General features: G+C 39.1%; 1 protein-coding gene and 2 non-coding genes across 9 annotated transcripts; all 3 read right to left on the reverse strand.

Annotated features, from left to right (window-relative positions):
* On the reverse strand, positions 1–23,170 carry LOC104601172 (uncharacterized). 7 transcript variants are annotated; one of them, XR_016082533.1, is made up of 9 exons: positions 22,955–23,170; positions 20,920–21,142; positions 20,617–20,832; positions 16,063–20,532; positions 15,694–15,881; positions 15,525–15,573; positions 15,371–15,400; positions 7,925–7,988; positions 1–4,616 (listed from the first exon to the last, which is right to left on the reverse strand). XR_016082533.1 is itself a non-coding variant. In XM_088898124.1 (8 exons), the coding sequence occupies exons 2-7, from the start codon at positions 21,124–21,126 to the stop codon at positions 15,398–15,400; spliced, it is 5,133 nt and encodes a 1,710-aa protein (XP_088754250.1). In that variant the 5' UTR covers positions 21,127–21,142; positions 22,955–23,170; the 3' UTR covers positions 1–4,616; positions 15,371–15,397. The 7 variants fall into 7 exon arrangements, 4 of the variants coding, with proteins under 4 accessions (XP_088754250.1, XP_088754249.1, XP_010262714.1 ...); XR_735826.3 differs by having other exon boundaries at positions 15,371–15,573; positions 22,955–23,168; XM_088898124.1 differs by lacking the exon at positions 7,925–7,988.
* Positions 2,593–2,677, reverse strand: LOC148802217 (small nucleolar RNA snoR27). Its single transcript, XR_016083326.1, has one exon. It is a non-coding gene; the product is annotated as a small nucleolar RNA snoR27 (small nucleolar RNA).
* On the reverse strand, positions 2,698–2,790 carry LOC148802218 (small nucleolar RNA snoR26). Its single transcript, XR_016083329.1, has one exon. It is a non-coding gene; the product is annotated as a small nucleolar RNA snoR26 (small nucleolar RNA).
* Positions 23,171–26,528: the final 3,358 nt, after the last annotated feature.

Below are 26,528 nucleotides of genomic sequence, written 5' to 3' on the forward strand. Positions count from 1 at the left end.
TAGAACATTTAGAACTTCAACATGATAATACATTATCAAACATGTGATCGCCCTAAGATCCCAGCGTGACCCAAATGTTACAATTTACAACAATGCAGATCACAGTTAACACCATTGGGCTTTCAAAGAAATAAAGTAAAATAAAATAAGATCTATCACCGTTCACAGTACAATCCAGAAAGTGGTACAATCAAGATAGATCGAGGACTGGATCAGAACAGAATGATAACAGCCAAAACATTATTTGGCTCGAGATGATTCAACGTCGCCTCCTGAAGATGCTAAAAACCCACAAGTCCACCCCCCATTTATATAATATACCTCGCAGCAAAAGAAATTTAAAACAAAAAACGAAACGGCAGAGACAACTTCAAATAAAGGGTTAGACCTCTCTATTGTACAATGCATATTAGATGATCGAAGCCAACAAATCAATCAAGTTGGATTATTTTCCGAAGAAACAATGTTGAATTCAGTATATACAAATATACAATATCTTAATTCGATATTTATAATTGAACCAAATAAGCATCTATTGCAATTAAATTCAATAATAGTTAAAAATAATATGTATCTATTAGTAGAATTTGTTTCGAGTATAACAAATTAAAAAGTCATAAGTTGGACACTCATTCTCTAAGTAACTTTACAAGTAAATTTAGTTGATTTTATTAATAAATATAACAATTTCTTATAAATTTTAAGCTTTTCATATTAATGGTTTTCAATACAACAATTTGATCACCAAAATAAGCTTCATTTCACCCATTCGAATCTATCTATGGCTACAGGGACAGATCACTGATTGTGATGCATAACCCCGGGCTTTTAAAAAGAGATTTTGAATTATTTTTAAAGTACACAAGCAATGAAAGGCGCAGCTTTTTTTTTAATAAAGTTTGCAACTGGCATCTTCAATCTTGCCTGAAAAATCTTTACAAAGACCTACCATTTACCAAAACACCTATCTACTACGTCTACAGGAACAACAAAGAACCGGATCCACCAAGACTACTTATTCCCGGTTTTGATTAGTTAACACAACCGAGACAACTAAATACCATTTATAGGTACAAAAAAAAACAAGGCTCCGGCATACAAATCTGTACCGGATACAAATTTTGTACCGGTTCAATTTGAACTTCTAGCTGATACAAAATTTGTTTGTCTTGTCTCACTCATAAAGCGGAGACCACACCAACTTGCTTCCTATCACACTCCCAAAAAAATAACCCTCCTCTCTCACATAATGTAGGAGCCACTTTACAAGACAGGGAAAGATGAAGCAAAAATAAACCAGAATCTATACTTACTGCCAACACTCCCATGCATTTAAACCAAAGCAAATGCAATTTGCATGCCATATATGCTAGTAATACTCGTCTAACCAAAAGTCGCTTCGGAAATAGAGTAATTGGAACCTCAGAAACTTCAAAAGTCACCTAACTCTTCAAAAGACATCACTTTAATGTAAAAAAAAAAAAACAAGAAAGTCATATTTTACCTAAATTTGATTAATATCTATGGTGGCAAGTTGGACCACAAAAAATACACCTCTTAAAGCACAATTAAATTCGCAAGGAATCATCCAACACATGTGTTTTAGGTGCATCAGTCAACAGGTACTTTTAGGCTGTGTTTGGTTGGAAAGAAAAGGTAGGGAAGGGTAGGAAACCCTAGACAACCTTAGGGAAGGGAGGGGAAATGAGTCCATTGTAATATGAAGTTGAAAATAATAACTATAGCTTTTTTATCATCAGTATGATGGAAGATTTGAAGAGTTCCTACACAAGTCCTGTTCATCAAATAAACAGAAGCACTCTCAAGCACATTGGAACTTCAGCAAAGTCTTGAACCATATACCCAATTGCACGGCCCTTGAAATCTCATATGAGCTTATTTAAATTAGATCTAAATAGCGAACCACCCAGAATCATTACTCAGAAAAACTCACAAGTCAGGAAGCCATTTTTAATGTAGGACTTGCTTGCTAATAAAAGGTCTAGAAGACAAACTAACTGGGTCAATTTCCTTAAGCTAACAGAAGTTTACTGTAAGATAAAACTAACGATTGCTCAACACTCTACCACCTAAATCTCCCTGTTTTCTCCTTCATGTTGTTATAATCACTCAACAACAAGGACACAGTCATGGCACAGACAAGTTTACTCAATTCAGTAGTGTTCAGACTTGCCAAATCCCATAATGTAGACAAAGTCAGCCTAAATAGTAAAAAAAAAAAAAAAAAAAAAAAAACTTTGTGGTTTCAGATACTCCAGGTTTGGAAGGGAGTGGAAACAAAGGAGAAAATCAAAGCACGTGAATAGGTCCTAAATTGTTGATCATGAAGACCTAGGTTGGAAGCAACATACAAAGTAATTTCAATATCTCAAACCCACAAGATAAATTTGCCCAAAACAGTTGGCTTTTACAATCCCTATTAACAGAAACACCCAACCATATACAGAAAAATTGCACTAACCAAGAATAAGTTTTTATATTCATTTCAGCTGGTTAAATACTTAACATGACAAATTAAAAACTTTGTCATGCTAAGGGACTCTGAAACTAAAGGTAATTCAAGTTACTGCTCCTGGGTTTCAGTATGTCATAGTTTTCCTCAATTCCTTGAGGGGATTGCGGGTAGATAACGCAGTGATAGCATCATCAACCCAGATGATTTAAGGTAATGAACAAGAGCATCTCAGACTGCACTGTCCCCATTAAGTTTCTTCACTAACAATCGAAGTGCAAGGATAACATAAGGATGTCATACATCACTGATGCTCTTGCAGGAAAAAAAAATTAAATATCAAGAGAGAGAGAGAGAGAGGAAAAATCTGAACATTTCAGCAACTGATTCCAAAATTGATAATAAACCTAAAGATGTTGAACATATATTCCAGCAGACAACTAGCAGCTAAAACGTAAAAGTTCAAATTCAATTGTCCATGACATACAATCTCTCCCCACTCTTTTTCTTTTTGTCAAATGAATAGTAGGGGGGCAGATTTGTTTCATATTATATATATAAATTATGTGCCAGGCTAGAAATGATCACCCCCTAGTGAATATGGCTTTAAATAGAACGGGATGGAAAAACAGGATTCATGTAGCGGAAACCATATAGTTGGGATAAGGCTTGGATGATGATGATGAATTTGTTACCTCTGAAGATTTCTTTATGCCCCATGTACCTAATAAGGTTTTGGGAAATTTATGGTTTGCTCCCCCTCTCACAATTTTTTATTGGTTTTCTGAATTTATTGTCCATGACATACAATTTCTCTCCCGACTCTTTTTCTTTTTGTCAAATGAATAGTAGGGGGCAGATTTTTTTCATATATATATATGTGTGTGTGTGTGTGTGTGTGTGTGTGTGTGTGTGTGCCAGGCTAGAAATGATCACCCCCCAGTGGATATGGCTTTAAACAGAACGGGATGGCAAAACAGGATTCTTGTAGCAGAAACCAAGCAGAAACCATATAGTTGGGATAAGGCTTGGATGATGATGATGAATTTGTTACCTCTGAAGATTTCTTTATGCCCCATGTACCTAATAAGGTTTTGGGAAATTTATGGTTTGCTCCCCCTCTCACAATTTTTTATTGGTTTCCTGAATTTATTGTCCCAAACCCCCAGCTTAGCTACAGTACCACCCATGTATTGTGATAGATGATACCCCACCTGACACCTGTCACTGCTCCAGCTGTACAAAGCTAGAAAAATTTATGATCTATAAAAACCCCTAAAGTTTTTATTATTACCACTAAATTTGGAAGGAAAAACAAAATTGTTCTTGAGCTCACCCAAAAAAGTGTAAATTTGTCCCTAGCAGGGATCCGTTCGATGAAAGGGCTTTGTTAAAAGAATTTGAGGGAAAAGGGGTCGGTGTAACTTGGGCGAGCCCAACCCGAGCTTGGCCCGGCCCAACCAGAGAATTTGCACAGATTCAGCTTGAGCTTTCGGGCTTCGAGATGGACTTGAGCCAAAAAAAACTCAGGCCTAACATAAACTTTGTACCTTTTAAAAAAGTACTACTATGAAAGCACTTTATAATATAAAAATTTTATGAAGTACAAGGTGAATGAAAGTTAACTAGGACAATATTTTCAGCTGGGAGGCTACATTGTAATTCTTAGTATGTTTGGTAATTTCTGTTTACCTGGGTTTAAAGGTAGGCTACCCAAACTTCGTGAACTAGGCAAGATACAGTAAATAGTAGTAAAAATACATGTTACATGACAGAAACAAAATAAATTGCAACCCAGATTCCCAGAAGCAACAAAAAAGATTCTAGTTGGGAACAATCCAAGAAATTATTAACTTGCCAAATTGGTACTAGAAAAGCAACATCTATTGAGACGTGAAACGAGGGATTCATATCATAATTCAAAACAAGTTCACTCACAGAACTAGCATGAATGACCAACATCTTGGAGCGACCAAAGAGATCAATCATCGGCAAGAGATGTATAAAGAACATACCAAATTTCTTCAGAAGGCCCATTTTATTTTTCAGGATGAAGAACAAGAGGAATCATATCCATTCAGAGGCCAGTCACAATTCTAACTCTCCCTAGTCCACGTTTGAACAGCACACAATTGAACTTTCCCTGTATGATCAGACAACATGACTAAACAAAGGTTTCTAGGAGAACTAGAGGAAGGCCAAAGGGTTATTGAAGAGAAGAAAAAACAAAATGCCTGTAGCCCATATAATAATAAGCTTTTATTATACTCAATTGTATTAAATTGAATTTTAAATAGAAAAACATTTTTATTTTTATTTACTATTAAAGCTACAACCTATTACTGACAAAGGACTCATACAGAACATGAAAATAATAAAAATCACAAGAAACCATCCATATGAATACTTAATAGCATGAAGAAGGGGGCATAATATTATTTTTTTATGTTGAATACAGTATTATGACCTCCATTAAAAGGGGCAAGTGTTTGAAGTTGGTCCCTGTGTGCAAACTTTACATTTGTCATGTTGATCATGTTTGCGCACCCAGATAATTGTACTTATAATTCCTTCAGTGTCCGTCTTATTGAACATATATTCTAGAGTTATGATCCTTTAGATCCTAAGTGTGTAATTATAACTTCTTTGGAATTATTCAAGTTTAGACCAAATGTTACCCGATTAACCCAAAAGAACTCAAAAAAGGACCATGGACTCTAAGAAAGAAGAATAATGTAAGTTCTGAAAGCTATTATGAATAAAACCCAGATGTAATTTCATCAAATTGGGAGCAGGAATTATTAAAAATACTTCTACTCCCTTCAATTTCATCAAATTGTAAATTCTGAATGCTCTTCAACCCAACAACATATCCTCAACACTTGTGAATTCACAAAAGATGACCGTGTCATCCGCAAAAAGCAAAAGAGAGACCATTCCACTCTCCCTGTCAACAATGATTTTTTTTCTTTTATGAATGAATGGTATTTTACTAAATAGAGATAGAAATAGTACAAGCATGAAACACCCTAAGAGGAGGCACGAGGTATTACCTCCCCTTAAAGGTGGTTCCAAGCCCAACTCTTTTCAGATTGCAGTTACAAATTAGCCAAAAACAGAGAATCCCTTGAAGCCCCTTATTTAGCTAAAGAATTTGCCAAAGCATTTGCCGATCTACTAACCCACTGAAAGCTAACTGACATGGTTCTTGTAAGCCATTTGACTTTTTTGATGATGTCCTTATATCCCCAAAAAACAGTTTCTGGGTCCAACATCCATCCCACTATCACCTTAGAGTCTCCTTCTACTATCAAATTAGTCACTCCAAGTTGGTTGGAAATCTGTAGTCCTTGTACCACAGTTAATATCTCAGCCCTTGTAGAGTCTCCAACCCACTGGACCTGAGAATAAGGACAGAATGTTACCATCCTTATTCCTCAAGATCCCTCCTATACCCGAAGGTTCTGGATTGCCTTGACTCATGACTGCTCCCATCAAAGTTCAACTTTACAACTCCTTCCGGAGGGGGTAACCAACTTGCTTGTGTTCTATTTTTCTTGGATGATGGGGGTAACCAAAGGATTGCCATTGTCAGTATACAATCCTTTATTTCAGCAATGCTTCTCTCCTCCTAGAAAATTCTGGCATTTCTTTCCTCCCGAATGGTCCATAAGAGGGCTGCCCTAATACATTCCCACATTACTTTCCCTCTCTTTGTTGGTCAACCAAAAAAAGACGGATCAAAAAGCAGATTTACTTCAGGAGGCAGGTTCCATCACATTCTCTTCAACTCTCTTTAAAAAAGAGCTAAGAGCATCCACTACAAAAATGAACACAACCAAGGACAGAGGGTTTTCCTTATTTTAAACCCAAGTTACCTTAAAAATATCCCTTAGAGGATCAGCTAATCAGAACAGAGTACCATCATCCTTCGAATACCATCATCCTTCGAATCCATTTCCTTCCAAAACCCAGCTTTATAGAAAAAGAAAAAAGATTTCCAGGTGCAAATAAACATAGGCCTTCCCAAGGTCCAATTCACAAATCACCCCTTTCTGCCTCTTTGAAATTACTCAGAAACTGTATTCTTCTGTGTTAATAACTACCTATAGTAACAGTTACTGAACAGTTCTTAAATCAATGCATGTAACTCTTTTTTTTCCATTTTTAATATAAATGGTAAGGGGAAAATATTGTGTTTTTAATTTCATTCAAAGTTTATTCCCTTGTTTTTTATTATATTTCTCTATTATGGTGTAATTTGTTTTTTTCTTAATTATTCATATTTCCCCATGTCAATGCCCCCCTGTTTCCTTGACTGTGAGAAGCATTCTGCAATTTTCTTATTTGAATCTATCATTAGGTACCTCTCATGGTCACACCAGATGTCTATCTTTCATCACAGACGTGTATGTATCTCTCACAGTCTCACCAAACATTTCTTTATGGTCACACCAGATGTCTATCTTTCATCACAGACGTGTATGTATCTCTCACAGTCTCACCAAACATTTCTTTATGTATCTAATAGTTAATATGTTTACACTGATATATACATCATTTATAATATCAAATTGACAAATGTGAGAACAAGGGTTCAAGTCAGAGACCAGCCACTCGCAAGAAAAAGCCAAAGGACAGGTATGTATCCACTCCACCTTCCAACACCCAAGATAGCCAGGACCAACATTGGAGTAATACCCCCTATATATGCCACACCTAGGCAACACCTGGCAGACTTTATTACAATGGTTCATACATGTTAGTTACTTCCAATTTACATTAATGGCCAAACATTATTGTAATCTTTTCAATTTTTAAAAACCCAAGATCAGATAAATACCCATATTTTAGGAAAAGAATAAATTGCAGAACAAAATAAAATAAATAAAAACCAAAGTTTGCAGAAAATGTAGTATTTGACAGCTGGAAAATTGTTTCAGATTATAGACACAAGGTAGTCTGAGATTAAGACCCTATGTCTATTGCACTGACAATATAAAAAAGGTAATCTCCAATTAGAACTAAAAGCAATCCTTTAAAAAAGTGCTACTCGCAACCTAAAGCTTTTAAAAAGCTAAAACAACAAACCAATAAAACAGTCTCCAAGGTGCTACAACTAGGATGAGAAGGTAATAACCCAATGACCAATTGGATAACAGATTGCATTATCATTGCATTGCTGTCTTCCAAATTTTTTCAGGAAATTATTGATCAAAAAAATTTTGGTGATTTTAATTACTTGGCTGTTTCAAGAAAAATGCATACTTTCTTTAGTTGATCAAGAGAACAGGATCTTTTTCAACACTAGATACAAGGAACAATAAAAAGCTTCAGTGGCTTGCCAATGACAAGATTATGACTAAGAACAAGAATACAATTTCCAGGAGAATCCAGAGTAAGAAGAAAACTTAGCTAAAAAGCATAAATGTACATAGGACTTAATCTTACCAAGAAGGAAAAGAAAAGGAGTGAACTCATGCCCATCATGCTGAACTTCTAACCATTTCTATGTCTGCTTTGCGAACACAAACCCAAGACAGAATGAATTGAGAAGTCTAAGATGAAATGATCAACCAACATCAAATACCAACATTCCTCAACTTATTGCAGAAAAATTAAAGGTAAAACAATTTTTATTGATTTTCCACAACACAAAATCAGTGTTTCTAATGTTTCCTTAGTAGCTCAAAAAGACACCTTTTCTTAGCCATGACAAAGAGAGAAATAAACCATACACTAGAGCAATCTCATTTTTTTACAAGCAATTAAAATTTTATTATCAAAAGACACAAATCACTACAAGCAACCCTTAGAGAGGTGCAAGCTGCAAACCTTCCCACAATAGTAGTAAAATTACAAACTAAAGAAACAAACAGATTACTACTGAGCCCAATAAACCATATCCCAATTTGCCCCTTGTTTGGCTAAAGAAACATCTATATCATTTCCTGATCTCTGACCCCATTTTATTCTCAAATCCATACTTCTTATTAGCCACTTGAACTTCTTAATTTAATCCCTATAGCTCCAGATGATAGTGTCCAGATCATTCAACCACCCCAAGTCCACAACTACCTTAGAGTCTCTCAATCAGACAAGACATTTCCATCCTAGTCTCTCTCACTACCCCTCCTATTCCAGAAGGGCCTGGATTACCTACTCCCATCAAAATTTAGCTTCAAATAACCTTCCAAAGGAGGTACCCAAACTAAATTTATCCTTCTTGGAAATGCTACTGGCCACCACAACCCAGTTTCTCCAAGGTTTTTAACCAATGTACTACCCCGGTCATCAATAGAGCAATCTCATCCAAAAGGATAAAAACTAATTTTATCCATTACTTCTCATCGCATTGCTCCCATTTCAGTTCTATGTATTATGAACAAAACTGAAACAAACTTTAGCAGGTTTAGTCTCAGAGGACCAAATTCATCCAAAAAAATCTATGGGACCGGAGGACAATGCAATGAACCTAAAGCTTAAGGATTACAGAAAAGATAAAGTCCTCAGATTTTATTAATCATATGTTGGCTAAAATGGTTCATGGTGCATACAACATTATTGAGTAACAAAGTGGCTGGTGGGCTTGTGCAATTAGGGGGCAGATTCAACAGAAAACATAGGAATGCAAGTTGGGTACCACAGGCTTGCTCAATATTACAATTTCTCAAGCCTTATTCATTGTTTTTAAGAATCCTCAATAACTGCCCCTCAAACCAAATATGGGTGATTGGGTGGGTGGCAACTCAATAAAATCTCATAGAGGGATTTGGTCAGGGTTAAGTGCAACACTGTTTTATTTATAATTGAATACTAAAAAAATTCTCAGTTGTGGCCACCTATACAATTTGCTAGCCTGGCTAACGTCAACTTGCCCAAGGCTATCGACATTTTTCTGGAAGGTTATTCACCTTAAACTAGTATATATGAGATTCCTTGATTTGGAAGGATATTCTTCTTGTAGGTGTATTCATTGTAAAACTCCCTATGAAATAACTGCCATTTGTTAATCCCCTACTCATCTGTTTCTAGCATTTGGGAGCATTCTTTAGGTGGATTCCACCAATAGACAAAGAGCCTATTCACATCCTCTTCTTTTGTCCTCAGGGGAAGGTGTGGATATCTCTTCAAATCACTGTTCTATGGTTAGCAAGGGATAACAATAAACAAGAAGAAAGAAAGAAAAGAAATTTTAAAGAATAAGACAGACAGTGAAGACGCTGTTATAGAGACAAGTGAAGCAAGAATAGTATGATGGTTCAAGACACTTGACAAGTTACAAGCATACAGTACAAAGGACATCATTCAGGGCTGACATGCAGCAACGTTCTCTTGAATTAGAAGAATGGCAACAATCTCTTCTCAAAGCTTAACTTTGAAGGTTGTAGCATAGGTAACACAGGACCTACCAGTGATAGGAAGGGCTTTCCACAACCAAGAAGGTGATAAACTAATATTCAGACCCAATTTGATCAAAAATATTCAGACCCAATTCAGAATATGACTTCAATAAATGTTGAAAAGTTAACTCTTTTTCAAGGGCTGATATCAGCGGTTTCCAAGGGCAACTCCACTACAGAGATTGAAGATTCACAGGTGGCAAAAGGATGGATGATGGGAAATGCATCTGCTGTGTGGAAGAATTTGCATTCTCTTAGAGAGGCAAGGTCTTTGGCATTCAGGTTGAACACCTAGCTCAAGTGGGTATACAGATCATTAAACTTGTTGGCAGACTTGTGGGCTTGAGGTTGATGCTTGTTCTTCTTACATTTTATTTTATTATTTTTTGAGAGGGTTGCTGGGAGTGCAGACTGGTCTTGGCCTTTTACATGTTCACTCTCTGTACTTTCTCCATTTTTTTTAATATTTGTTCTGTTAGTGATCAAAAAGAGCATAGGGAACTAATGCAAAAAAAAACTAATGCAAAAAGTAAAAAAAAAAAGAAAGAAAGAAAACCATGAGAAGAGCCCGTAAGAATGGCAAACTAGTAACCACGTTTGTGACAGTGGGATAAAGCTCCTTTACAGTGAAAAATGAAAATCCAGTACAACTTGGGCTTGGGTATTAAAGCCCCCTAAGCATTTTCCTTCCAGATTTCCAAGATGACGTGCAATCTCATAACACAAGAATATTCAGCTTTTTACTCCAGGGCCATAGGCATGTTTAAAAAATGATGTGCAATCTCAAGCCAGTACGGCCCAACTTCAAATAGCATAAAACCCTCACCATAATCAATAGACACAACAGAAAAACTTGAATACTACTGCAAAGTAGTCAAAAAAGACATAACTCTCAAAAACAGTAGAATATTAATGATCTTCTCATTATCAAAAACCTAACCTTAAGATCACAGCATATGCCAATACCAAATAGAATAAAACCTTTGCCCAATTAACAGCTACCATCTCATATCTGATTTCCTACGACTCCTAATTCAAACAGTAGAAGATTGTGTCAACACTTTTTCTTATAAAGTCACCACATATGGCCAACACTTTCTGGATATAGCCCTTCATAGTTCCCAGCAAAACAGAAATCCAGATCAATAACCACCAGCAAACAGTGAACAAACCTTTCAAAGAGAAATAACTAAATGTCAAAAATTCTAACAGACAGCTTCGGGTATTAATTGCATAAACCTTATTTACCCACCTTCCACAAGTTGATCAGCTAACAAAAAAACTACTTCCAAATTAAAGACCTTTACAGCTCAGAAATAATGAAGGGGAGCAACATATTAGGAATGCCTTCATCAGATTCATGATACCATATCCTCCTTCTCTATGTTAGAGTCATCATGACCATTTACTGACCTAGAGCCAACAGATACATCATGTCTAATGATTTCACATTCATTAATAAAAACCATATGTAGGGAATAAGGATAGCAGAAACTAACCACCTATGTATGAACAGTGCCAATATACTCAACTATACTATATATACTATTCTGTTACAATGAAGAATCAATCAGAGTTGCCTTGCAGCATAGTTGTCAAGGCAACACCTAGGCGACAAGTTGCCCTTGGAGGCTCGCCTCGCCCAGTCGCCAAGCAGTTTTGCATACTGTGTAATAAAATACCTTTATATTGTTATTTTTTTATATTATAATTATAAAATAGACATTATTAAAGAAAAATATTCGTTTTTTGTGTTTATAAACTAATTTCTTTTTATTATTTTCTTATTTGTTAGGGTTTAATCAACACAAACATTGCTAACTGCTTTATTGAACCCTCAATGACTTCAAAATCTGAACCAATAAGGGAAGAACTTAAAATTTTGTCTAATCAACAAATTTCTTCTTCCACATCTTCTTCTTCTTTTCCTACAACAAAAATAGGGGTTCAGCCCCTATATTTTTTGAATTTTCTTTCCTTTCTTCTTTTTCTTCTCATAAATATGTTGATTTTCTAAACATAAACATAAAGTTTATAATTTTCTTATGAAAATTATGGATAGTTATTAAAGAAAGTTGGTTATGGAACCTAGGGAAACTACCCTAGGAGATGTGATTTTTACTTTAAAATATCCATCACCTAGGCGGGCGCCTAGGCAACTAGGCGACAAGGCGCCCCCCTGTCGCCTAGCCTCGCCTTGGCACCTTGAAAACTATGCCTTGCAGTAGCTAAAGACCTGGGAAAAAGCTCAAGATGTGAACTAAGGGTTTATGTTTAAAAGCACTCCTCTCTGATCTTTCATAAGTTGAGTGGCTCTTTACAACTTTGTTCAGATTTTTCCTTTGGAAAGTAGCACTTGAACGGCTTGATTGGTACCTTTTATCTTGAACATCTCTTCTGTAAATTTCCTTCAACAACTCTAGGAGGATGAAGTACAGTTTCATGTCATTAACAACACCAATTAGCTCAATGCCTACAACAAATAATGACTGCCCATTATTCTTATTCAACTATCCCTAAATATTTCCAAATGTTCCTATCCAAACGCATCTCAAATTTATAATTGTTATCAAAATACGACCTTAGATCTGTATATCCTTTATTGGACCAATGTTGTATATGATATTAGATTCTTAGTTTTTCTTGCAACCCATGTCTACAATGTGTGCTTGCAAATCCACAAGATCTCCTACCACTCGGGATTCCATGTAAGCTATGTTTTTTTCCTCTTTCAATGAAATTTTGAGCTACTAATCATGAAAAAAGGGCACCAAGGTTCAATTTTCTAACAGTTGATTCTCATGAAAGAACTTAATGCCAACTAAGTTTCCATGGTTGTAGTTGATCAACCTCTTTTGGAAGTTAGAGAGATACAAGTGGCCCCAGTCTTAAGCCCTCCTGATAATTCTTTTCTTCCACATATCATACAGGAGATAATGGTGTCAAAATGCCAAATCATGCAAAACAAAATAAAATAAAAATTAATTACAATATAGTAGATGAAAATGCTCCAACTACCGCTTTGTATATCCTACTAATATAAAGCATTTTCAAAGTTATTTTCCATGAATACACTCTAAAAGAATTTTAATATATAATTTGGACCAAAGAAACTCTATTGTTTGGCTGCAAACTTTTTAATGTAGTACTCAATGCCTTAACTACCAAAACTTCCATATTTTAACATAGCTAAGGGCCCATAATTTAACAATGGATATGACACTGAACAGAACAGAATGGTAGGCCAGGATTAATATAGCAGACACCCATATAGTCAGAAAATAGGTTTACATGATGATGGTGATAAATGATGATCTTTTCTACCATTTTGATGATTAACCATGTAAGCCGGAAGTTGCCATGGTTATTTTCAAATCTTTCTTTCATTCAACATATCCAACCTATATGATTCTTATACTCTGAATCAAAGCAAAAAGAGGGGGTTGATTCCACTTTCTGAAACCACAATACCCATAATAGGAAAAAACATTTATTGGGAAGAACACAGAGCTTGTTTTCCATTTTTTCCTTTCACAACTCACAAGAAAGATCCCTCACATAAAATGTTAAGAGAGGCTCCAAACGCCACAGCTTAATTTAAACAGGGAAGGGCAGAAAGTAAAGGGACATTAAATAATGTCATAACATAGAAAATAGGGAAAAGATAAGAAATTTTAGTAACTATTCAATGCCAAAAAAAATGCCTACTGGTATTCATCAAAAAATAAATGAATACCCAATGGTTGTAACAATACAAGATAGAAGCTAAAACCAAGCACTATGATCATTATTTAGGATACGGAAATGAAACCGCAATAGGTTAAAAGGACTGTTAATATATGGCAGATATATTAACTAAACAAGGGGTGGGGAGAGATCATCTTTTTCTTGGGCACAACTGCACAAGTGTAAGAAAAAGAAATAATAAATAGGGAAGAGATAAGTGGTTTTGTCTTTCACTGACTGTCTGCAAGTTGTTGTAATTGTACTCTTTTTTCTCAAATTAATAAATTCTGGTTATTGATTAAAAAATGTGGTCATTATTAATTCATACCCTCATCTGAGATTCTTGATGACACATGCAGATTTTGTCGGATCAGGTACATAAATTAGAAAAAAAAAATACAAAACAGTGAAGAAATTGGAAAGAGGGATAAAAAAAGATCAGAATGTCATGTATGGCTCATCCAATATACCAAAGTGGAATGAAGAAATTTGAAAAGGGAATATTGTAGAACAAGTCAAAAGCATAAAGTCCATGTCAATCCAGTGCTTAGGGCACAATGTTATTCTATTTTTAGAAATGATGGATCTAATTTCACAAGAAGGATAAACAATATGAAGAAGAAAAAAATAGACAGAAGGGCATAGAAGACAGGAAATATGCATTAACCAAGCAATAATAACGAAATGACAAGTATGACAATTATATGAACATAGCCATGAGGTCCATGACTACAGAATAAGGCAATCAAGATTGTACAGTGAGTAAGGCCCAACTTGGAACTCCAATACACCACATCTGAGGCATCAAATTCACTCCCACATCAATCTAATAGTGGGTCACTCATATGGCAGGATGGAAAAGAGATTAACAGAGAAGGAAAGCAAGAAAGAGGGACAAGTATAATGAAACAAAGATTAACTTGTTGACAAAACTACCATCCACGGTAGGTATTTTTCCACCAAGTATGATTTACACCAACTCCAAATGCAAGACAGGCAGAAGAAATGAAAGGAAGATAAAGGACATTAAAACCTGGCCAATTTTTGAACCAAAGAAATAGTAGCAAGAAATTGTGACAACAAAAACCCTACCAGTGTTGAGCTTGTCTTGCACTGCAGATGCCAATTCACAATCTTGGATAAAGGAAAAAGTTGTCTAGTAAGCACATTAAAACTTTTTGCCTCTATTAATAGTATGGATCCTGAATTGTCATTTCATTCGAAAAGAATGGACTGGCATTAAAGAGTTCATGTAGCTGACCCATATAGTTGGGACAAGACTTAGCTGAATTGAGTTGACATTGTGAATTTGATACAACAAAGCTTTAATTAATAGTTTGGACTTTGGAAAGAGGCCATGTCCAGGTAGAAGGCCACACAAAGTAGAAAACACTGTATTAAGCTATTAAGTATGTTATAATCATAATAAGCCTCACATAGACCTCCAATTTAACCTAAATATTTATGTATCCAAAGATACAATGCATACTGCAATGGAATGGACTGGATACAGTAGCAGGCAAATACCAAAAGAGCAAAAGACTAGCACTTTAGTAACATTACCAACAAAACAAGAAGCAGTTAAGTTGATATAAGCCTATTCCATTGCAGGCTAAAGAAGTCACAGCTATAAACAAAACAAAATTAACTCGTAAGAGAACTCCAGTTCCAAAAAGGCATCTCCATTAAACATAGCAGCAAGTTGAACCAATAATAGCTAGCATAAACCACTCCAGAAACATAAGGCAGATGTAGGAGGGTAAATCACCTAAATGTCTTCATATCTGATGCAAAATTACTGAAGAAACAAAACAAAATGAATTCCGGTCAGCAACCAATCAATTTCTCAAACATTGGCAATTAGATGCATGTTGAAGTAACTATGAGATCTAATGTTTGTTTCCACGACTCTCAAAAGTAACCTTTCTGGACTTGCTTGCATCTTCACCTGAGGTATGGTCATCTGATGCTCTGCATAATTGCAAAACAACACATGGATAAAAGCAATGATCAGTTCTTCTCATGAAGGAAAAAAAATCAACATCCAAATTCTAATGAAAAATCATAATGGAATTAATAGATGGAGCATACAGCTTCTGTTTCTTTGCATTATCCTTCTTGATGCTTAAGACCATATCCATGGCCATCTTTTGATGCTCTCTTGTTTGTGAGTGAAGGTCAAGACCCTCCACAGTTTCACAGTCCAATTTACATATACGACACCAACCCATGCTACCAGACTTCCTCTTTCTTGAGTGATCAAATAACTCTATGTCTCCCTGATAAGATTGAAAGAGATGAACGTAAATACTGAAAAATCTATGAAAAAATACTTGAGGTTTGCAATGCAAACACCTGATCTATACTGCACGCAGACAAACAACTAATGAAGGAAACAAATTTAGCACACCAGCAGGAATTGATGACAATCACTAATTATAAGCTCAGACTAACACTTACAGGGTAAAATCCACTATCACTTGGATGTCCTTGAACAGGATAGTTGACCCCAAAACCAGGCTCACCACATCGTGAATTTGTTAGCAAGTTACCTCCACCAATTGATTCACCAATATGAAGATGTGAAGGCAAATTCCCAGTCCCTGCCAGTTCACCCATCCGTAAATGTGCAGGAAGGGCACCAAAACCAGCTGGCTCACCCATACGTAGATGACTGAGCAATCCACGAGGACCTACATGCTCTCCATCCCGCAAATGACTCAAACCACCAGATACAAGAGGCTCACGGCTACGTAAGTGGCTAGGCAGAATATCAGAACCTGCCAAATCACCACCCCTCAAATGAGGAGGCAAACCACCAGACAGAATCTGTTCACCAATTCGCATATTACCAGGACCATCAGTCTCACCCCGTCGCAAAAACCTACCTTCACGAAATGCACTACCAATTGGTTCTGGAGGAAGATTAAAAGGTTTAGATCGTTCACCAAATGCACGTGATTCCCTCTCATCAATATTATCCAGGCGTGATGTGCCCCCAAATCTACTTGAAGGAATGCCAGGGTATTCTCTACCAGGGCTTCTTAGAGGAGGCAAACCATCCATACGATGCCGACCAAATTCAGAAACAGGTCTAAGGAAATCGGAAGGAACCCCAGCAGGATCTGACTTTCTCCCAATGTTATCGTCATGGAGACCAACTGGCCTTAATCTTTCACCCAAGTCCAATGAATGCACTGATGAACCACCAGGTTGATAAGAGGGCAACAGCCTCAAAGAGGCAGCACTAGCACTGCCATCCAGTTTGGATCCCGCATCACGCCCAACTCCAGGTGCTCTATCAAGAGATCTTCTTGAAGCATCCATGCCAAAACCATGAGAACCCCTGTCAAGAGGTCTTGAGGATAAGTATCTCTCAAACTTCGACACGGATTCAGCATCAAGATGAGCTGGTCTTGGAAATTGTTTGAGATCATCTTCAAATTCTCTTCGATTAATAAGGTGCCTACCAGGTTCCAATGGGAAAGGCTTGAAGCGTTCCTCTGGCAATGGATTGAATACTTCCTCTGGTAAGCGTTTGTATCTCTCCTCTGGCAAAGTCTTAAATCTTTCCTCTGACAAACCATGAGGAAAGAACGGATCTGGCACCCCACCAGACAAAACCTTGTCTGGGATGCCATTGATCTTCATCATATTGCCCTGTATTCCAGAAGGCTGCCCAAATGGTACCCTCTCTGCAGAGTCGGGAAGATGCGAGTCAGGTTGTCTACCATCAAAGTATCCAGGCCTCTTATTTGCAAGCATTTCAGCTTGCATGGGATTGGCACCATGTAGCTGACCTTCCATACCATGTGGTACTCCTCTTGGCAGTGCACCTCCTTGAGAATCAAATATCCCAGGAGTTGGCCCAACCAATGGTGGACCTCTAACAGGCTCTCCATGAGGAATTCTTGGGCCACCAGTATGGGCAGGGGGTGTATTGCCTAGATTATGATAGACTTGAGGAGCAATATGGTGTGCTTCCAAACTTCTTGGAAGACCTAAATTAATTGGTCCCCTCCCAGATGAAGATGAGGGTCCTGGACCTGGAAAGCTACCAGACTGAAGTTCATGATTGAAAGTACCATGAGGCTGTTTTGACAGTAATGGCTGCAACTGCTCTTGTGGAATTGGAAGGTGCCCTTGTGGATTTAGATGTCCAATGGGTCCTTGAGGCCTCATATGGGTTGGAGGCTGCATTTGATGTTGTGGGGGCATTGAAGACTGTAACATACGGTCAGGTACAGGAAGCCGCTGCTGATGAGGAGACCCATAATGCACAGGAAGCTGTTGATCAGGACCTGGACCTAGATGAGGTTGCAGAAGGCCCTTACCCTGCACCTGACCAGATGGAAGCAAGCCCCTATAATCATCTATATTGGGACCTTGCCTAGGAAACTGGGCCTGGGGCAGGACTCTTTCCTCGTTACCAGTATGAGATAATATCTGTCCATGATTTGGAGCAAGACCTTGGTGAGAAGACTGTAGCAAAGGATCTTTATTCATATGAGGAGACTTCAAGATCCCCCTTTCACCACCAACACCTTGACCACTGATATCAGCATCTATTGCATCCTTCTGTGACTTTTCATCTTGTCTTTCAGGAATCTCATTTTGCTGTTTATGAACTGAGGCATCCTGAATTTTTTTATCTTCGCTGTCTTCCACTATATCATCTTTATGACCTAATGATGGCTCCAATGACTTATCAGCTGCCTCTTCTTTCACCATCTCCTTAATTACAGGCTCGTCTGGACCATCTTCTGGCACATGGGTCTTCGCCTGTGCCTCCAGCCTCTCTGAGGAGTCTACAGTCTCTTTGACAGTCGTGTCCAGCTGGTTACCTTTATCTTCATCACTATGGATTGGCTTCCCCTCATCAGCCAAGGGCTTCAAATCCTTTTCAGACTTTGTCACCTTTGATTCAATCGAACCTGCAGTTTCATAAGACACAGCCACTGAGACATTTGTCTCCTTTCCACCTATATCCTGAGGGGTTTCAGTGTTGACTTCATGTGTACTTTTCTCAGTCAAAGCAACTCCTTGCTTATCAAATAAGGTTGATTTCATGGTGGCTCGAGTAGAAATCTGTCCATTTGATACAGGCTGCTGAGCATGCAAAACAGGAAATAGAGCATTTTGTCTGCCAGATTGTGCAAGTACAGGTTGTTGTATGTAACCAACTTGTTCAGAAGACAATTGTGGATGGATGACAGTTCCTAGAGGATAACTTTTATTTGGAGAAGGCTGATTTGCACTAGGATGTACCGGCTTCACCTGCCCCACTCCTGTAGCTCCACCAGGTGAAAGAAGGAATGGTTGCTGTGCCCCTCCTTGACTTGGTATCAGGGGTCTTCCTGCATTATTCTGAGTCTGGTGTTGCAGGTTCTGAGAAAGCTGCTGAACAGGTGGTTGACCTTGAGGGCGCAAGTGAGGCTGCATGGACTGCTGCTGCATGAAAGCACCTTGCTGATGAGGTTGACTGTGAATCAAAGCAGGCGTTTGTCCTGGAAAAGGCTGAGAATGCTGCAAATGCCCTTGGGAGGAATGATTATACAACTGTTGTGACTGTTGTTGTGGCATAGTTTGTTGTTTCTGTTGAGGTGGCTGCAAACCTGGGTGCTGATGGACCACAGGCTGTTGACCTGGTTGAGAGATGTGAGGATGCACAGGCTGCTGTTGAGCAGGAACTAAGTTTGAATGTTGACCTTGTTGGAGCAGCATGGCTGGCTGTTGCTGGTGCACATGAACATGAGTTTGGGGTGGACGAATATGATGTGGTTGCTGGGGAGGAAATTGACTTGGCATTTGAACATGATGTTGAGGCACTTGGTGAGGTACACCAGGTTGCTGCTGAGCATGCACATGGGCAGGATGTTGTTGTGGAGCAAGTGGAGGCATCTGCTGATGCTGAGGTTGCACATAGGACTGGTGACCTGTCACAGAATGGACTAATGGATTTTGTGGCTGAGGTTGTGGTTGGGGCTGGGGCTGAATATGGGGATGATGCTGAGGCTGTGGTTGCACCTGTTGGTGTGCAGGACCTTGGGGATGGTGCTGGGAGATAGGCAGGGGATGAGGTTGAGAATGGGATTGTGGTTGTGGTTGTGGTTGAGGTTGAGGTTGAGGATGTTGAATCTGGTGATGAGGTTGTTGATGTTGTATTTGTGGATTTTGCTGCCCATGAGATGGAACCAAATGAGGTTGCGTTTGAGACTGAGGTTGAGGATATTGCTGAGGATGTTGGTGCCCCTGGGGTGGTGGATGAGTCTGTTGCTGGATTTGAGCATGTGACTGTGCAGTGGGGTGAAGCTGCTGTTGTGAATTAACCTGTGACTGCATTTGAGGTTGCACAGTCACAGGCACCTGCACGTGTGCAAGAGGCTGAGGATGGGGTTGGGGCTGGGCTGGAGGTTGGACCTGTGGGTGAGGCTGAGGTTGGGACTGGGGCTGGGGCTGGGGCTGAGGTTGTGGCTGAAGTTGGGGCTGGGGCTGGGGCTGAGGATGAGGATGTGGTTGGAGTTGGGGTTGCATGTAAACCTGAGATTGATGCTGACCCTGTGCATGCAGAGGATGCTGTTGTTGATATTGATGGTGAGCTTGTTGATAAGGATCATACTGGTGATAGTGTTGTTGATAAGGGTCATATCCAGGATACTGCTGATAGTATTGTTGATATTGTTGTTGTTGCTGATACCATTGTTCAGGAGTTGGAATAGTCTGATTTACAACTTGAGATTGAGCATTTGTACTTGCTTGACTTTGTTCCTGTCCTGAAGACAGAGCTACAGTAGTCTGTGTGGGCTGACCTTGAGAAGCTGGCAGCCCTGTTTGAGGAACAGCTTGATTCTGCTCAGCTGCAGATGTTGTAACTGGAGCTGTCGATGCATCCTGAGAACCCTCTGCCTGCTGTACTTGAAGCTGCACACCCTGTTTTTATTACACAAATATTCATCAGAAGCAATAACCAACCCCATGAGGCAGAAAGATATAAGAGTAGCTTTTTATGCTCACCGGGCAGTTCTGTGCATGTTCCTGTACTTGGCGATGCACGATTTGGGTCCCGCACCTGTTGCATACAACAGGTGAATTGCCATAGGCACATCCAGCACAATGAGATGTGCATTCTGACAATGCACCCTGCCAGGTACATCCACTTCTATGATAAAGGCAGTGAACAGCTATTTTGCCTATGGTTTCAGCTAGTGCTTTATTTGATTCAATCAGAGGCTGCAAAGCATAAAGCATTGATTCATTGTGCAGTACATAGAAAAAAAGCTTAGACAGAATAAAATTTGGAAAGAGGGGAGGGAAAACCTTGGAATCCACTTCCGTTACCAAATAGCCATCATAGGGGCAGGCTCGTGTAGTGCTTACTATGTAGGTTAAGCAGGGTTTACAGTATAAATGTGTGCATTGTGATTGTATCGCTTCATTTGGGTAGACTAGCAGACGACAAACAGGGCAGAAATATTCACCAGCAAGTGATTGAATATTCAGTATACACTCGTTGTCAAATCCCATGTTGACCCAGAGTCCCCTGTTCAACCAGAAAGAAAAAGAAGACAGAAGTTATCCACCTCTTAAATAATAACGACAAAAAATACCTAATGGATGTTAACGGCTTTAATCCTTAAGAACTTCAGCACAGGAACTCCTGGTTGCCAATGCAGTTCTTCAACTGAGACACTTGATCAACTAGAGCAAAAAATGGTCCATACTGATGAGGGCGGATTTGGCCCTCCAATGACATTATGAAACCTGGCACCTCATGCCAACTAAGTGCAGCCTCTTGACAACTAGGCAACTCGCCACTAGGCAGCTTGCCACAGGCAGCTCACCCTCATGTAACCTGGCACCTCAGAACAACTAGGCGACACCCGGTACCACTTAGACAACAACTTGCCTTAGCCTGGCACGAGCTGGCAGCCTGGCCCTGGCACGAGCTGGCAGCCTGGCCCTGGCACAAGCTGGCGGCCTGGGCCACGCACCAACCTGACAACCTCGAGGAACACACCACCGTACCCCGCATTCTACGGGATTGTGACTTGTAACGGCTATATTAGCTCACCCGGCTATATTAGCTCACCCACTCCTCGAGTCAGGCGGAAATGGGCAACCTTACCAGTTGGTGGCTTTATGCCCACCTAACACGAAAGCAGGTCCCATCAAAGCGGGAATCCAGGAACTGCTCCACCTAATCCACGAGGACTCCAGTATATAAAGACCTCACCCCCCAGGGGCGAAAAGAGGCAATAAGAGATGATGGGTAACATCTGCTCTCTAGCTCTCTCATTCTCTAATATCATTCTCAGCTCTCCACTAAGTGCTAACTTAGCCATCGGAGTGTCCTCACCGGGTAAACACCCCTAGGTTCTCTGATTTAGTTCTCGCAGGTCCCTCAGCTCCCGCCGCTTACAAAGATGAGCAGATCATCGCCAGCAGTAGTCAGTTCAGTTCCCGTCGTTACTGGTAGCCAGATCACCTCCTACCGGTAGAAGTCGGGTTGCACTACACTAGGGAGCTCGGCATCAAGGCAATTCGCCACCAGATAGCTCACCACCAAGCAGCTCATCAAGGTAGTTCGCCACCAGGCAATTCGCCACCAAGTAGCTCACCACTAGGCAGTTCGCCACTAGGTAGCTCACCACTAGGGAACTCCACTTCAGCCTCTGAGTCACAGGCCACTTGGGGGTAGATGTCACTAACGAGGTACTTAGCCAAAAAATTGATACATTGATGGGTGACCAGAATCGGTTACATATGGGAGCATCTAGAAACGATGTGAATACTGTAATGAGTTTGTCACATTGGCAACATGTGCATTCAAATTGTATGAAAAGCCAAAATGAAGTGTTTTCGTTCCGTGTAAATACACACTTCCATAAATTGTTTGCGGTTCCAGATCGATAGTAACAATCTATATAAAATGGTCGAAACATTCTAACAGAGGCCAAAGAAGATGTACTCTTTAAATAAGGATGGCATGAAATTCATGAAGCACGATAAGAAAAAAAAAAAAAAAGGATCTTGCTTTTATGTTCAAGTTCACATAGCGGAAAACCTGACCCTGGGAGGCAAAAAAATCGACCTGGTGCACAGACACAGTCCTCAACAGTGAAAATGACGTGAACGATGGAAAAGGGGAAAGAGAGATTGAAGGAAGTTAAAAATGTAGCAAATCAGAAAATCATTGAGGAATGTTGCCTTCAGTAATGATACATTCGGATAAAATGCTCAATATAAATCAGCGGCAACAAAGTAAAATAGAATGCATCAACGATAGGGAAATGAGAATAATGTAGCATAACCAGATGTTAAGCTCGTCAGCCTCGTCTAAATAAATCCACACCTGAAACTCTGCTGCAACTGATAAAAATTGTTTAATCCAAAAGCTTAAACCCTAAGCCGGAGACGCCGACGGAGGAGAACGGTCTAGGGTTTTCTTACTGTTAGAATAGTTATCAGGATTCAGGAATCAGGCAATTCGGGATTCAGAGCAGGTGCTCTAATGAACAACAGCAACGGAGTTCTTGTGAAGCAAATAGAGGTCGATCGATTCCATTCTTATTGGATGACGGCGTCCGTTGTATTACCCTAACGGAGAATTGCGATAAACGTTATCTCTTACGTGCTGGGCTGCACGATGGAGTGATGGACACGTTTGGCACTTTGACACCAAACTCCCAAAACTACTTGGTTTGGACCGAGCCTCTCGAGTTCATAAAAATGCCGTAACTCGTAAGGGGGTGTTTGGTGAGCGTGGTATGAAAAATATGACCCCATTTGGCGTAACTCGTTGAGGACTGTGTTTGGTGTGGGGTTAGGGAGTAATCAAATGGTTGATTGGTGGACTACTATTCACAAGAGAGATATTACGAAGAAAAAATTTTTGAAGGAAAAGTGTGTGTTCATTATATGGCAAATATGGAAGAATATGAATAGGAAAATATTTAAAAACAAAGAGGATCATCCCCTGCTTATTGCCGAGAAGGCAAGCAAGGCGCTTTCAGAATTTCAAGAGCTTATAGATAAATCGGATCACATCATAGAAAGGAAAAATGTAATCTTATTACTTGGATCCCCCCAAGTATGGTAAAATTAAGATCAACTTTGATGCCTCTCGTTTAAGATATGGGTTTTGTTCTGTTACAACAATTGTAAGAGACCATTTAGGCAGGGTCTTGGATTCCAAATGTTTCACTCTTGGCACTACTTGGTTGAGGCTTGGGTTGCGTGGGAAGCTCACAATATGGCCCTTAACTTTAATGACCGCCCAGCTACGATTGAGGGGGACTTGAAGATTGTTATTGGCTGCTTAAAAGAGCATATTTCTCCACTGTGGAATCTTATGAACACCATCTTGGGTTGCTTAAAGTTGAAGGAGTTGCTGAAGCGAGGTGTTCAACATAGGCACATGTTTAGAGAGGCAACCGAGGCAGCGGATTGGCTCACTCACAAGGTGATGTCTTATCTATTGTAATCTTCCAATGGATCTTTATTTTATTTGCTTTAGTGACATATGGGGTTGTGCTTCCCCCAGCTTGTGTAGCACAATTTATTTCATATAAAAAAACGTTCCACTGTGTGGAGAAAGGGGATGTGCTACCCCGTTGAGTAGCCATTCAAAATAAAATAAAATAGCATTCCTTTGTGAAAAAAACAATATTTTTGAACCACCATTGACCCAAATAGTCAGATCGTTTGGCTCGGAAACTGTATATGTAACCAATTCCATTTTACCCCAAACCCAGTCCTTGGCCAAAAACGGTTGAATTAATCAATGACCCATTGATTTCAAGCGGTTGAACTATTGACCCATTCAACAGTTTATGGTCTTTTTTTTGTTAGAATGAATCGTCCATTCAAACCGTTAACCTAGAAACCGATGGCCAGAACAATTCCGATTTAGGGTCATTTTTAAAACATTAGGAAAAAAAGCATTCCTCTGTGGAAGAGAAACATGTTTGGGGGTGTTTTGTAATGATGAACGACATGTAGGTATGCAAACGGATCTTATCAGATTCGAACCTGGGTATGTTCGAATCCGATCCAACATTGTTCATGTTGGGTCCGATCCAATCCGAAGATCCGACCAGATTTGATAGAACTCTAATTGAATTCGAATCCTATTCGCAAGTCGGATCTTCATATCTAATATAATCCAACTTATTTTCTTTACAAATTAATAAATTATTAAAAGAAAAAATAAAATATACTATATTAAATAAAGTAAAAACAAAAATACAAGTATTTTTAATTATTTTCATCATATATATACATATTTTTTATAAAAAAATAAATAATATAACAATTCTATAAAAATGTATTTATAAATAAATAAATAACATATATGTATTAAATTTATAAATATATAATATATATCGGATCAGATCTTCTCAAACCGGATAGGGGGTGATCCAAATCCAACCCGATTTCTGATTGGATCCGAGGATCCTATTTTCCAATCCGAACAAGGGGTAATATGAATTTCAACCAAATAGGATTGGATCGAATCCAATCCATTTGCACCCAGCAGGCTGTGCTTGTCCAACCATTCGCACACTCCTGGACTATGCTTGTCCAACCATTGATGGGGTGACTTCCAGCATTTGCAAGCCCACAATTCAGGCCAACAATTTCGAAATCAAGCCTGCAATAATTCAGATGATCCAGACAAGTATTCAGTTTAGTGGGTTACCAAGTGATGACCCTAATGCACACATTGTTAACTTCTTAGAAATATGTGATACATTTAAACATAATGGAGTTAGTGATGATGCTATTAGGCTTAGATTATTTCCTTTTTCATTGCGTGATAGAGCTAAAGATTGGCTTAGCTCACTCCCTGCAGGAAGTATCACCAAAGCTCATATGATGAATGGATATGATCATTCACAGAAAGGTGGTGGGGTTATGTACCTGAAACAATTGGCTCCATGCACTCTATGTGATTTCCCACATTTCCAGAGACAATTCGTAGTCTCCGTCACTGAGATAGGAGAGAAATCTCAGAGATGAATAAATGGGAATGGAACGTAGATTAAAAGCCATATTTATGTAATGAACATGAATCAAATTAGGTTGTGGACTGATGTTTGCTTTTTTATCAGAAAATGGCAAACTAACAATTTGCAAAGCTTCTTGATGACAACAAGCTGAAGGGCCCAAACTATGACGACTGGTATAGGAACCTTATGCTGGTCCTAACTTTCAAAAAGTTAGACAAAGTGGCTAAAAATCCTGCCCCGGAGCGTCCGGGTGATAGGGCTTATGAGGCCCGGAGGAGAGACTATCAGGACTGGGAGGAGAAAAACTCCCTTGCCCAGTGTTACATCATTGCCTCGTTAGACAATCCGATACAGAGGCAATTCGATCAGATCGAGCTTGCCAAGGACATATTGGATAGTTTAAGAATGATGTATAAAAAGCATAATCGTTCTACTCGACAAAAGGTCTTGAAAAAGTTCATGACCGCTCAAATGTCCAAAGGGCAACAAGTTCATGACCATTGTCTTCGGATGAAGGGCTACATCAATGAGCTTGAAGCTCTTGGATCCGGGCTGGACCTTGCGACCCAGATAGACGCCATCCTTAATTCTTTGCCTCCTTCCTTTAATCCGTTCATCATAAATTATAACATGAACAAGCTGAATATCAGCTTACAAGAGCTCAGCAACATGTTGCAACAAGCGGAAGAACTGATTAAAAAGGATGAGCCTGTAGTTATGCTTGTTGAAGCTAGCAAGACATGCAATAGAAAGAGAAAGGCAAAGAAGCATCAGAAGAAAGCCACTAAGAGTAAGAAGCAGAAGAAAGACAAAGCATTAGATGCCTGTCACTTCTGCAAACAGACCGGCCACTGAAAAAGAAACTGTCCTGCCTACCTGGAATCCAAAAAGGTAATTTCGAATCTTGTGTTACAG

Source organism: Nelumbo nucifera, chromosome 2 (genome assembly GCF_055504915.1).
Source record: "Nelumbo nucifera cultivar China Antique chromosome 2, China Antique-T2T, whole genome shotgun sequence".
NCBI classification, from domain to species: Eukaryota; Viridiplantae; Streptophyta; class Magnoliopsida; order Proteales; family Nelumbonaceae; genus Nelumbo; species Nelumbo nucifera.

Bases quoted from the DNA above. Each gene is read 5' to 3' on its own strand.
- LOC104601172 (XM_010264412.3), bottom strand. From the start codon at position 21,126: ATGGGATTTGACAACGAGTGTATACTGAATATTCAATCACTTGCTGGT. The intron at 20,533-20,616 runs GTGAGCATAAAA...TAATAAAAACAG, and splicing joins AACATGCACAGAACTGCCCG to GGTGTGCAGCTTCAAGTACA. The intron at 15,882-16,062 runs GTAAGTGTTAGT...CAATCTTATCAG, and splicing joins GTGATAGTGGATTTTACCCT to GGAGACATAGAGTTATTTGA.